General features: G+C 31.8%; 1 protein-coding gene across 2 annotated transcripts in view; it reads right to left on the reverse strand.

Moving 5' to 3' along the window:
* Positions 1-14399, reverse strand: part of LOC108747741 (glutamate receptor ionotropic, kainate 2) — a 229756-nt gene that overhangs the window by 6641 nt on the left and 208716 nt on the right. For both annotated transcript variants that reach the window (XM_018485435.1, XM_018485436.1), the window contains exons 8-14: positions 13690-13710; positions 11320-11472; positions 5990-6211; positions 3692-3983; positions 2926-3064; positions 1501-1638; positions 168-366 (exon numbers count right to left, since the gene is read on the reverse strand). In XM_018485435.1, coding sequence (XP_018340937.1) covers positions 168-366; positions 1501-1638; positions 2926-3064; positions 3692-3983; positions 5990-6211; positions 11320-11472; positions 13690-13710 — 1164 coding nt within the window. The remainder of the gene's footprint in view (positions 1-167; positions 367-1500; positions 1639-2925; positions 3065-3691; positions 3984-5989; positions 6212-11319; positions 11473-13689; positions 13711-14399) is intronic.

The following is a 14399-nucleotide window of genomic DNA, read 5'->3' on the forward strand; positions in this document are numbered from 1 at the left end:
TTTTTTAAGTGTAGCTTTATTATCTTATTGAATAACATTATTTAAAAAACCGAAACCGTTCTTTCGTATTTTCGGAATAAATATTACAATCCTTAAAAATACATAAAACGCTTGAATGTCATTCTTGGGAGCACAATGAATAATGTATACAAAAGTATTAATCTCACCTTGAAGAAAGCCGCCGTGCTGCCACCTTTGAGAGCACCATATTTGATTTTCGTCTGCTTAGCGAGATCTTCAGCGCTTTCAATCGGGGAATCCATCCTCTCGACGGTGAGGAAAGCCGCGAGATTAGCCGTATAAGAGGAGATCATGATCAGCGTGAAGAACCACCACATACCAGCGACCATGCGAGTCGACACGGCCCTACGATAAGAGATCAAAGGCTGCATTCTATTTTCCATCGCAAGGCGTTTTAAACGGAAAAGCATGCGAATTTGAGCGCAAAGTAATCTGCATAAACCATCTCGTGTAGATTTGTGCTCGATAAAGCAGAGCGTGTCGAAAATACGAATCGTAGAAAAAGAAATCAATGACACCTGCCGTTCGAGGAAGTTTTCGAAGGTAACTTTGCGCCTTTTACGCGAAGGTAATGGAGCGTGCGGAAGTTCAACTTCGCTTTATGTAACGAGCCAGCTGTATACGTTGCAGATATAACCCGTTTCGCAGTTAAATGATTCGCGTTCGCTATTAAACGGCAAATGCGGAAGCTGGCGAGCGGGACATATATACGAAATGTGTGCGAGCGAATTATTTTACATGCGAAAACTGGCGAGTATACATAAACGCAATTATGTCATGTATAACGAGCACGTAGAATTATTGGAAACTACTTGTGTAAGGGCATTCCAAGCTTTCAGCGTATGCCATGCAATATCATGCATTTCGATAACTATGTATGTACGAGCAAAGCGTTGTGATTAATTTTGCCGCATTTGTATACGGTACACCGGAAATCGCGTTACAAAGATATAATTCTTGGACAATTTTTAAAATCATATTTTTGATAGAGCGTGTTTTCGCGCTTTCTAACTTCGAACCTTTTAATTTTGAATATTAAACTGCTAATTCCGTATAAAGTTAATTTTCTATTAAGAGAGAGTCTGCTTCGAATTAACTAGAAAGTAAAGTTTTGTTACATACTGTTGCAGCTTCATTTGCTACAATCCTTTAATTAAGATTCCTAATTAAGCCATCGATTAAATTTTCATTGTTCTTCAAGGAATGAGTCGACATCAAAAACCGTTAAGGAATATATTCCTGTCAAGTAATTCTCACGTTTTCCGGTATACTTGGTGTACAATCAGTTGCAGCAAGCCAACGATATAGCACGGCAGGTTTATCGATTCTTCCATCATTTGCATAATCTACAATAATGCGCTGTACATTCGTTTCCCTCATACGATTAAACTTAGTTTTACGCTGGTGCCAGCGACATAATGGATTCTACATTGTCGTACTCCATGTTTATATACACTGCGTGCTTCTTCAGTAACTTACTTCGGCGCTATATCGGAGCCTTGCTGCATGAGAGAGCCTATGGTGAACCAGAGCGAGTTCATTAGGGTGAACTCGTTCTCGAGGACTTCGGACTGCCCGTTGCATGGATGGGGGTTCTCCCACTCGTAGGGGCTGAACCTGCGGACAGGTGAAAGGGGAAGGACCGAGATTAGATGATAAAGCGTGCACCTATCCGCGAATTTATCTGAATCGTCATTCTCTGAAATTAACAAGATAAATTTGTGAAATTATATGCTTCGAACAATTAATGAACCAGAGATCCTTTGTTGAAGCGATATAATGATTGTTTTTATGATGAAAGCAATCTCCGCGGATAATACAAAAATATATAATAAGAAACATGTAAATATATATCTAATTATTCGCATTATTTAACCAAATATGATAAAAATGTGAAAAAACTTATTTTAATATAAATCTTATTTTCTTGGCGTAAAAAGAATTTATTTTATTATGACAAATCATTGTTTTATTCCTTCAGTTCCAGTTTAATCATATAAAACTTAATTAGTTTTCTAAATTAATTTTGCAAGATTGTACTTCATTAGTGTTATTTTTGTATCTTACTTTGTGTGCGTTTAAAAATAATGTAGTACAAGCTAACTGTAAGTGTAACATATTCTATCTTATTTCTGTATTTCTTGATGAAATATGAAAATTGCTTAATTTTGCATCTTGAGACTATTTCTGCCTGTTTTTTTTTTTTTTTTTTTTTTTTTTTTAAAAAACAAATGCGATGAGCACCTATTTGCGCATGAAGATCATTATCTCGATGCGTGAAAGGGCTTACTTTGGCAGAATATCACAACCCTGCCGCATTAGAGAGCCAATGGTGAACCACAAGCAGTTAAAGAACTTGAAGCGGTTCTCCAGACGGTCCGGATTTTTGTTGCACGGATGCGGGTTGTACCATTCGTACGGCGTGAATCTAAATTTAATGATTCCAAATACGTTCTGATCCAATGGCATTGAACATTTTTGTTATATAAAAAGTCTACCTTAAGCATTTTTGCATTTATCTTATAATAAATTCATCTCAACACATACCGTTTGAATAAATTTTTATTAACCTTGTAAATGATTTGCACAAAATAGCTAATACATTATGTAAAACAACTGTGAGAATTATATTAAAAACAAATCGAAAAATTAAATTTCTCATTAGATATCCTCATCGTGAAAAATTAAGAAACAAATATCGATATAAAATTTTGATTATTATTTAAATTTATGAAACGAAGACGTACAAAAATCATTGAAGTAAGATAGGTTCAAGTTTCCTTCGTATTTAATTTATCGATGCATCATTAAGGGAGATGCGATCGCATCGATTAGATAAGAGATCAAATTTCCAGAATAGTGTCACAACGTTTTGTCGGAGGAATTTAAAGTGGTTTCACTTGCCTGGCTAATATAAAGAGGAGCACAGAGACCCCGAGATAAGCCGTTGCCATGTAGATCCAAACGTCGAGACTAAGAGGGCTGAGGAACGAGAACAAATTCGGCGGTTGCTTTATGGGTTTGCGGTAAAGTATGCTGATCCCTGGAAATTCAAAATTCTCATTTTATGCTTAGCCACGGCGGAGACCACAGGTAGAATGCATTGATGTGTGGACACAGTGGACCGCGTATAATCACCCGTGAGATTTATTCTGGTTTTCGTTACGACCACCTATGGCTTACGAAGGTACATAATAGCTCGTAAAATTGCGTCCGAGAAATTATTTCGGAGATATGCAGGACAAAGATTGCTCGCTATATGTGATATTTTAAATTTTATTCCGCTATTTTAATTTGAGATAATAATTTTACTTCTATGACACTGTAACGTACCATTATTTTTGTAGAAATACATTTTTAAATTTTTGACTGTTATGTGCAGAAACATAATTAAATAGTATCTTTTCGTAAAAAGCAGTTACATCACTTTCATATCAATAACATGTTTGCCTGAAATGTATTTATCTTTTTCCATATCTTATTGCCCAAGCCTATGGAAGCGATAACATCGTTCCAGATGATGTTATAACATTAGAAAATGTTATAACATCATCTTAAACTATTTACGTAAAATGGCATATTTTTTAACAATTTCTTTCATGTAACATGTTTGTTATGTGAATCGTAAAATCGCAATGATATTTGCTGCATTCGTAATGTTGACTCTCACCTAAAGGCATGAACGGCGTCGTGAAATCCACAACCTGTTCCCGATCGTACGTGATGGTGAGATCACCGATCGCGAGATCGGCCTTTTGCTCGAGCAGCTCCTTCATCATCCCGTCCCATTCCTTCGTCTGCGCGTTGTACGAGCCGTAACGTCCATCCGGCACAAGCCGGAACGTATAATTGAATCCAAGCAGCCGCGATATCTCGTAAATCAAGTCGACGCTGTAGCCTTCGAATTGCGCGTTTCCGGTAAGTTTCTCGCTCGAGTCCTTCCGCATACAATACGGTGCGCTCTGCGATGAGGTAATGAGCTGCTGTCAATACTGTGCTGCATATAGGCGTTTAAAAAAACGCTACGAATTTATCGATACGAGCAATCAACTTATCGACGATAGCTCTCAACGAGGCTGTCAGTGAAGTTATAATATCTGCAGTAATAATCTTACAATTAGCGACATAATCTTGCAATACTCTCGTACCAATGTCGAGATTAGCTTAGAAGATTTAGTATAAAACTGTACGTATTGATTATTAAAAGAAATAGAAAAATATGAAGATTTATAAATAATGTTATTTTACAATTAGTAATCAAATAAGTCTGATTTTTCTAAATTTGCAATTTAAGTATAAATAGTAAAATACTTAATAATGGAAATGAAAAAATTGATATTGTTTTTAACAATAGAAACACATCAATTAATATACGTTTTATATCTTTATAAACCTTGTTTTTTTAATATTTAATATAAATCTCACGGAGCATTCTGTAATGTATGTGTATACTTAAGACATGTTGTATGTTCTTATTAGATAGATTCGTTTAGTTGCGGATCTTGGTGTACTGATCAAAGAAACATCGAAGTTAGGACATCGAAGTTTTTATGAGAATGATTCTCACGCGATGTATCCCTCTTCTTATCATGCCAGGCCTCACCGCGGGAAACTTACTCCCTTTCTCGAGCGAGTTTCAAAGTGCTTAATACATTACCAAGTATTTGTCATCGCAATTAGAGTGAGAATAAGTAATGTGATCGATTGTCACGAAAATTTCAATTAACAATAAGTCACGTGCGTATTAGATTTCCAGTATTTCTTTCTTGTCTTCTTCTTTTCTAGGGAAAAATGAGAGAAGCTAACGAGCTTCGCTAATGGATGGACAATATTTTTCCACTCCGCTGTGACTGCCGGTCATGTTAAATGCGGCGACCTTTCTGTTTTGTTCACGCTTCGATTGAAGCAACGATTTCCGAGTCAGGCGCGCGATTGTCACGAACAATTTTTGCAGACATGTCTTTAAACGAAATAAATGGTTTAGGATTTTTTTTATTCTAAACGACATTTTTCACACAATGCTTTCAAAATTCATACCTCAAGCTAACAAGGAAAGGCACATGAAAGTATCTTCCTTCGATTTTGATGAGCTTTAAATATGTCGTTTTTTGGACAAAAAAATAAAGGTACGTATTTTTTTATACGTGCACTTTTAAGAGATAAAACACACTTAGAACAAATCAGTTATTCTATTTCGATGAATATCATCAAAACTATGAGAGATAGAAAAAAATGTTCAAAATAAAAGTTGAATTGTTTCAAGAGTACTTTAAAATTTAAAAAATTTGTTAAAAAATTTTTTATTTGTAAAAAATAAATTTTAAAAAATTGCTTTTGAATTTTAAATATTAAGTACTCTTAAAACCATTAAACTTTTATTTTTTTCTATCATAGTTCGACAATGCTCACTTCGAAATAGAATAACCGATTTTTTTTTCTAAGAATTATTTTACCCCCAAAAACAGGCATATAAAAATAGAAAACAATATATTTAAAGCTCATTAAAGGGAGACAAATCAAGGTGATTCTTTGTAAGTAATTTTTGTTTTCTAAAGTTTTATCTTATTACATAATTATTTCTAATTATTTACAGTTCCTATAAATTTTTATCTTATTAATACAGTTTTAGATATTAATAAGATAAAAGAAATTTAGTAGATTTAACGTAGAAATAGTACAGTGCTTTAATAAATTAATTTATTTATAATTAATTAATATTTCTTATTCTTCTAAAATGAAAGAAAGAAAGCTACTTATATAATATAATAAAATTTATTTAAAAAATAGAAAAATGCAGTATGTTATATATTATCTTCATCCAAATCAAATAGTCCTATCCAGTTATTTATAAGATTCAAAGAAACAGAACTTAAGCGTTCATATTTGAAGATGAAAGTTTTATTTAATATATTATTCTGATGTTTGAAAGAAAGGAAAGCCATGCGTATTCTTTAGAAACGTCACTCACCAGTATAGTCGTCACGATGAAAGTCTTATTCTGCAAGTTTTCAACGATTTGACTGTAAACATCACCATAGCTTCTCGTAAAGTTGATACCTTTGGTACTATTCCAAGTACCGATTTTCTTCAAGCCTTCTTTGTTATTCAGCTCGATGATGTCTAGAACGAAGTCGGAGCGAAATCCCTGATGATCGAACTTGATAATACCCGTGAGCCCTGTCATCTCCACCTAAAATATATGTTGAAAATATTTAGCAGTTAAAATTGTACATTTTGTTATAAATATAATATTGTATTTTCTTACTAATTTTATTAAGTCATAATTAAATGATATTTGTGTATTTACCGAAAATTGTAAATGTTATACTTAAAATTCAGGGGATGGGCGGAATAAAGGTCTAATTACAAAATTTTGATATTAATAAAAATTAAAATAACTTGCTACTTTTTTTATTATACATAAATGGATACAATATTGAATGAATTTATGTAATGTCTTTAAGAACTTACAAAGTTATAAATCTCCTCTATTACGATTAAATACATGAAAAAGCTAATTGCCGGAAAAAGGGCCTAAGCAGAATTGTGCTTTTATTCCACCCATCTCCTCAATTATACATACAGACGTAAATCATAATATTAAAACATATTGTTACTTTTTACTATATCTTATATGCATACTGAAATACTGAAGTATCTGACATGACGGTTTATGCGCGAATAAATCAACGTACAATCTGTAAGAGTTTTATGCGCTTGTATGTGTCTGATATACATAGACCAGTGACTCTCAAAAATTGTGTCACAAACTTTACTAAGTGTAAATTTCTAATTTCAATCTTAGATATTTTGTTACAAGCAAATTTATTAATAGCTTAATTTTATTTTACAGTTTAACAATTCGATTTGATTTAAAATTTAATGAATATACGTATCTAATTGTCAATATGCTGCGTGATTGTGATCGAAAAATGTTTGAGAACCAAGATGGACATACATACAACCAAACTTGGATACGAGCAGATTCATGGTGCATTTATTACGCATACGAAAATAAAGTATACGTCTACACATTTACCGCTCGTAAATACGAGATGGACGTCTGGCAGCAACATACACCGGATGTTATACTTCGCAATTACATGGAAATACTAAAGATGCATTAATATGTGATTATATCTTATAGAGACAAAAATTCTGTTCGTAAAGCGATTCGCAAGTAATTATATATCTCATGATAACCAAATTTTGCATGTCTTTCTCTGTGCACGAGTCACATTGTACATTCCTAAAACGATGGAATTGCGGACGAAATTCTAGGTGACTGCTTGTAATTACTGTTACATGAATATCGTAAAATTAAATTCTGTTCTGACACGTGAGATTAATATAGATGCTATCATTACTAACGACTTATGATGTGGTCCTTGAAAAAATCATTTTAATTGATTGTTATTGCGTTATTTGACTAATACCGTATATCACATAAATAGATGTCCTATTATATCATCATATGTCTGTCATGAAAACTATCAGTGACAAAGTAATGTAAGATGATGACTGCATTAATCATCATGAAATTAGTAAAAACAGCAAATAAATTCTGACGCGATCATAATATTTAGAACGTTTTGATAGCACATTTAATATTATATTTTTTGGTGTATTGTAATTTTATAATATAACTAGCCAATTGAGAAATTTGTCATTACCGAGAAATTGTTTTCGCACAATACAAGAATTACACTGGTCGACAAAAATTCAATCTGTTTGATTTTGAAGTAAATGAAGTCGTTTTTGATAGTTTTAGCGCTGATTACTTATATTTATATAAGTAGTGGGAAGAATTAGACATTGTTTTTCATATTTTCATAGGCTTAGTACAATCGTAATAAACTTTTTAATATATAGTATAATCTTCAAATGAATCTTTTTTTCTTAAACCCAAGTTCTCTGAGATATTTAGGAGTCCTTGTACTTTCTCTACAACAAGTATACTTCATTTCTTGCACTTTTAGGTTAAAATATAATATCTCAAAAACTTGACATAGTACGACATTTTTGGAACTACATTCGTAATTTGCATCAAAATCTATCAGAAACAGTTTCATTTACTTTAAGGCCAAAATAGTATCGATCAGTGTTATTATATTTGTTAATATTTCGTTGCAGTATATTCTTTATAGTCTTTTTCTTTACCGTCGTACTACGAAATAATTATCGTTGAAAATTTATAGCTTTTAAATATCAGAACAGACATACTAGAAATTATATCTGAAAGCCTTTTAGATAACAAAATTAAATAATCGATTTCTTTTATAAATTTTTTTTTTCACGACTGATCGGAGATATTTTCAACTTTTATAAAAATTATTAATATAACGTTTAATCCGGCACGGACGCGTGTATCACGTAATTGGGTAGTTGCATAACCAGTTCGTCGAAATTACATGTCTGGTTTTATCGACATCAGTTTTTGCTTATCCTGGTCAGGACGTTCGGCCGCGTGAGCGACAGATTTCGTTCGTTCGTGACATATACGCAGTCACGGGTGCACATGAGAGCCGCCTCGGCATAGAACATATCTTGCAGTACTTGTCAATTTCGACATGGCGACGTGTATGACGAGGCACGTTTCCATATCCTGCGTGCAACGCATATTTATATTCACGGTAACTCGTATCTACCGTGTGTTACTGTCAGAGAATGGAAAGTTACTTTTTAAAAATAACTTTAGACTATTATAGTTATTGTTACCGATACTTAAAAAGTAACAATTCGTTACTTTCCCGTTACTTTTTTAATGCTGAAATAAGATTAGTCTAAAAAATTTAGCAATATTTTTTGTTTAAATATTAATAAAAACAATAAACAATAATGACATTAGACCGATATGTGAAACATAACTGAGGTGCGGATGGTCGAACAAAAATTGATTAAATGACATCTAAGTTACGAGTATATGATAAAAACGATACGGAAATATTGAAGAACATATAAAAAATTGTCATATTACGTTTGAAGTATAATTATAAAAAGTAACGATAAAAATAACTGTAAAATTCGTTACCAAAAAAATGTAACCACGTTGCCATCATAATTACCAAAGAAAAAGATTATACCGTTATCTGACCGTTATCAAAATAACTTGTAACGGTAAAGCGTTACTTCCATTTCCTAGTTATTGTGTTTAATATACGTTCGATTTCATTGTTAAGCAGTTGCAACTCGCCATGGCAATATTTGCTGCGAATAAATAGATTATATTAAGGTAAGGTGTAATTTAATATGAACAATTTTTCAGCATATTACACACATATATAGATTCTCTCATATATATTGTTTTATCTATTAAGAAAATATTTGGTAAATTAAATTCCTTTAAAATACAGTTAAAAAATACATTTTGGTGCGAACGAAAGGAGAAGTTTATTATAGTATTTATGTAAAATTACATAAAAAATAGGATATATAGGGAATCTATATAATATTACGATGCACTTGTTTATATATTCGAAGTGGATCTCATTTAGCATAGAAAACCGAATCTTTATTATCTTTGCTTTCGTCTTTTTAAGTAAATTTTTCATAAAATAAATTTTCAAAAATCAGCCACATATTGATTAAAAACTTCGTTGTATTTAGCTTGAATGTTATGCACAAATCTACGTACGGATTGCATAGGCGGTCCTTTGCAGGATGCACCATGGCAACAGCGAACAATTTGTCAGTACGCGTGACAGCTTCGTTTAAACTGGAGTAACTTTCCATTGTTTCATGAAAACAATCGCAGAGATCGCGGAAAGTCAATGCATCCGTGACTTCCTTCACTACGCGTGTCACGTATTTATCAAATTTTTTTCTTTACTTATAAAAAATAATGCAAAGATACACTTTCGTTTTAAAAATTAAAGAACTAGAAAACGCAGGATCTGTATTTGCATGTATCCGTATTAAATAAAATTAGTTTTGGCTTTCACTAGTTTCTAGTATGTACATAGAGAATTTAATATCATAGTCATATCTGACGATATAGACTTGCAATATCAAAAGAATGAATAATTTTTGTGCTACATGATCATAAATATTTTAAAGATAAAGAGATTAATCCATTTTTTGTGTGTATTATACTATTTTTAATATATACATATACCATGCAAGATTAAACATAAAATAAATATAAAAAAGTCTATAAAAATGTTAGAAGAGGATAATGGTATTATTGTATATATGTGATTTGCCTGTGATGATTGAAATATTCTGAAAAGCAAAAGAGAGAAAAATAAAAATTCTGTTTTATGTCTTATGCATTACGGGATAACGAGTGAAAGCCTATCATGTATTATGCGTAATGCACATGGCAAGACTCGTGCTGCTTGTTAATGAACGGTACGTAGATTATGTGAAAGGTAAGCGAGTCAGTTAGTCGGATTAAGCATATCGTTATAATGGCTTATTACGTTGTCGGTGCGATCGATTGGTGGTACGCGAGATTAATTTCTCTCCGGCGTGATATATTCGCGATAACCTGCTTTGCATCGTTGCTTCGTTGAATACGAGCGTGCAGTAATCATGTGGAAAGATGGCTGTCAATATATAAGCATCGCCTTTACTATCGCGAGCGTTTATCGCACATATTTTACGAGATGAAATATTTTACCAGGACTTGAAAGGATCGCGCAGATCCGATTTATCATTGTCCTTAATCTAAATTTATTTGATTGCTTCATTAATTTCATTAAAGTCAATTATAAACGTGACAATTGTATAATCTATATATTCTAATATCTAGTAGTATCTACTAGAGAGTATCTAGTGTGGAATATTTAGTGTCGTGTAGAGCTAAATGTAAAATTAATTGATATTCCATTTAATATGGAGATTATGCATTAAATGCAAAAAATATAAAAATTATTAAACAAAAAGTTGTCATATCATTTACATAAAATTGCTCTTAAAATACAGATTATATTGATGGATTGTTATTATTCAAAATTAAGAGAATCGTGTGCAGACATTGAAACTATGAGAGAAATGATACATAAAGATATAAGAAAAATAAAAAATTTACCTGTTTAATGTATAGTTTACTCATATATATAGAATTGTTATAAACGTGACAATTGTACGATCCATATATTCTAATATCTAGTAGTATCTAATTTATTTATATATATTAGAATAGTTGTATTTATATGTATTAGATTAGCTTGAGAGAAAGTTGAAAACTTTCAACACACAAAATTTTAACATAAAGAGCATACATATGTTCTACATTTGGAAATACACAATATAAATATAGTATATTAGCTGTTTCAATTAACGTTATTTACTTACAATCTTCATGTAATTGATAAGAGAGTATCCGTGAGGCCAAGTATCCGTTGATTCGCAGGATAACGGTTTGATATCGATTTGTTGGGACGTGTCGAGATCGTGTAATGCTTTGGCGAAGAGATGGACAGCGTCGTACAGCAACGACGTTTCAGTCTGCGAATCACATACATAATGAGATGTTATATAACAGATGTAGCGTATACAAAATATTTCACACAAAATGATTGAATGCAAAGTTTTACGCACAAAGAGATTTGCCAAGAGAAAAAGCATTTTTCCATTTAGAAAAAGCTATCTCAACGTCGTGTAATATAATCCGACTCTTTTTTTTTGTAATAAATTTTCTTGTTATTAGTACTCATGATACATGCGGCTGCATCATGTTTTTACGTACAGCACATATTTCCTGTTTTAACAAAAATTTTGGCACTATTTTTCGTGTTCACAAAAAGTGAGAGAAAATATTTTGTTCACACATTTCCCAAACTTTTAAAGTTAGTTATAATAAAATTCGTGTAGGTAAGTTTAGATTTTTCGAATAAAATACTATAAACTAAAGTTTAATTCTGTATGTTCTTTATTACAATGTAAATTATAACATATTTATTAATGTATTTTTATTAATTAAACAAAGCATATTACAAAATAAATTTTGCACATTTATTAATGTATATTTATTCATTAAACAAAATATATAATGATTGTATGCTTATCATATAAGACTTTTAATACATACAAATGTATAAACACAATTGCATGCGATATTATAGATGCTAGAGATTTCGAAGGAAAATCTTGACTCTACAGACTATTTCAAGTGAATTCGCAATTCCACCACACATTCACGATATTGAAATTATCAAAGAGAGAAAGAAGATTAAATCTCGAATTCTCTATTTCATGAAAGGACCCGTATTTGGAGGTAGAGGTCAGACGAGGAATTCCTGTTTTCGCTCCAATGTGTGAAGGGTGAAAGAACGAAATCTCGGCTCCTAGGAGGATTTCACGGCAAATTGGCGCCTCTGTTTCCCTAACATTTATATTTCGTAACTCGTGCGCACGGTATCCCCGCGATACTGTCGCTGTAAAAGCGATATCACCTCAGATATCGCGCCTTGGGTGTATATTCCTCCCGATATATTCGGGACAACCAATATCCTTACCGGATTTTACGATGCCTTTCTCCAGGACCGTATTTACGAAGAAACTAGTCAATGTATCCGATTCACGTGTTTCCCAATACGAAGGGATCGTAGGGTGATATCCTTACATTCGACCCAAAGTTTCGGACAAACAGAAGTCTCTCAGGAAAACGATGCTTTTTTCAATTTTATTCATTATTCATATATCGCTTATCACTCGTGAAAGGTAAAAAATGTAACACATCAAATGATTTACGTAAAAATTTCATGTTGAAAAATATCGATGAATGTTTAGTTCCAGATATCGGTAAAAGTATCCCAATTTTCTTTTGTGTCACTTGGAAAGATGTCATGAAATTATTCAGAAAGGTTTCCAATCGAAATAATCCCATTTTTTGTTAGTTGTCTTATCATGGAAATTCGGACGATCTGGAGACGATTTCTATGGTTTTTCAACATTTCGTGAGCAAGCGAGAAATCGATTCTGATAAGGGCGCGACTACGATCGGAATCGCAAATAACTTCGAGATAGCTTCTCATGCTTCTTTTATAAAAAAAAAAACATGCGGTTAAATTTTATATTATTGTATCTGATTTTAATACTACTTTTATTCTATTAGATAGAATACAGGGAAATGCCTCAGAATTCTTTATAAATAATTTTCTATTTTCATGATATTCTTTTTATTAAGCGTAATTTTTTATACTTAATTTCATATAATAAGAATAAGATTTATATAAAATTAATTAAAGAATTTTTTTTTCTGTGTCTTTTTTCTTTTGAAAAACTTAAATTTCAAAAATTATAACTCATTATTTACAATACATTAAGAAACAAACAATGATATACATAATGTAATAATTTCATATGGAATCATAGAGTCCAGTATTTATACAGGTGAATCAGTTGATGTTTCTGATTAAATGTTCTCGCTTTTCGCAGATAATTCACTCGTAATGAAATGTGAGATGTTGAACCGCGCTCCATTGGCTCTATTAGTAATACTATAGAATTACAAGCATAAAAACGATTCAGATCGTTTTTATGTCGCTGTGAAATGCGTTTGAAGGCGCAGTTATTCATTTAAACATATTTTCCGTTATAAAACTTATGAGAATTGAGAAATATATGTGACTGCACTATATTAAAATAGGTTATATTAAAATCTCAATTCTGCAGTAGATATTTTTTTATTTATCTATTAACAAACGTATTTTTATAACTTACCTTTATAGTAGTTAAATTATTCTGCTCCATGCGTGCAAAAAAGAAAAAAGCACAATTAATTATACATTTTCCAAAATCGAAGTAAGAACAATGTATTTTTTGTTTTTGAACAAAAGAGAGAAATAATATGTAATACACATTGAAAAAATCTCGTTTCATTAATTGAAATTTTGATAAATTTGATCAAAAAGGAATAAATCAAACACTTAACAATTAAATCTATTAAATATTCTAATCAAAATAACCTGAAAATTTAATATAATAAAAATTCATTTTGTTTGTACTTTTTCTTGATACGACCAAAAACATTTTTCTCGGTGTAGAATTTTAAATTCTATAACTGAAAATAATTGATGATTGTGTGAAATATATGGAATATATATATATATATAGAAAAGAGAGAGGGGGGAGGGAGGGGGGAGAAAGGAGGGAGGAGAGAGAGAGAGAGAGAGAGAGAGAGTTCTTTAATCATCCATAGAAAGTCGCAAGCACGGATGTACTTGTTAATTAGTAAGAAACAAAATTGTGCCATGTAATCACCGCGTTGAACTTCTTATACAAGTTTACTGACAAGTGGCGTTGTAAAATAATCTGCAATTTATGCACAATCCGGAATAACGAGCTTATGTTCGCTTGCCGATTCTACCGAGCTATATTTCGTCTGTAATCGAATCAATATATTGTCCGTTTGTTTGCTGCGTGTACGCGAT

This window comes from Trachymyrmex septentrionalis, unplaced genomic scaffold (genome assembly GCF_001594115.1).
Source record: "Trachymyrmex septentrionalis isolate Tsep2-gDNA-1 unplaced genomic scaffold, Tsep1.0 scaffold20, whole genome shotgun sequence".
Taxonomy (NCBI): domain Eukaryota; kingdom Metazoa; phylum Arthropoda; class Insecta; order Hymenoptera; family Formicidae; genus Trachymyrmex; species Trachymyrmex septentrionalis.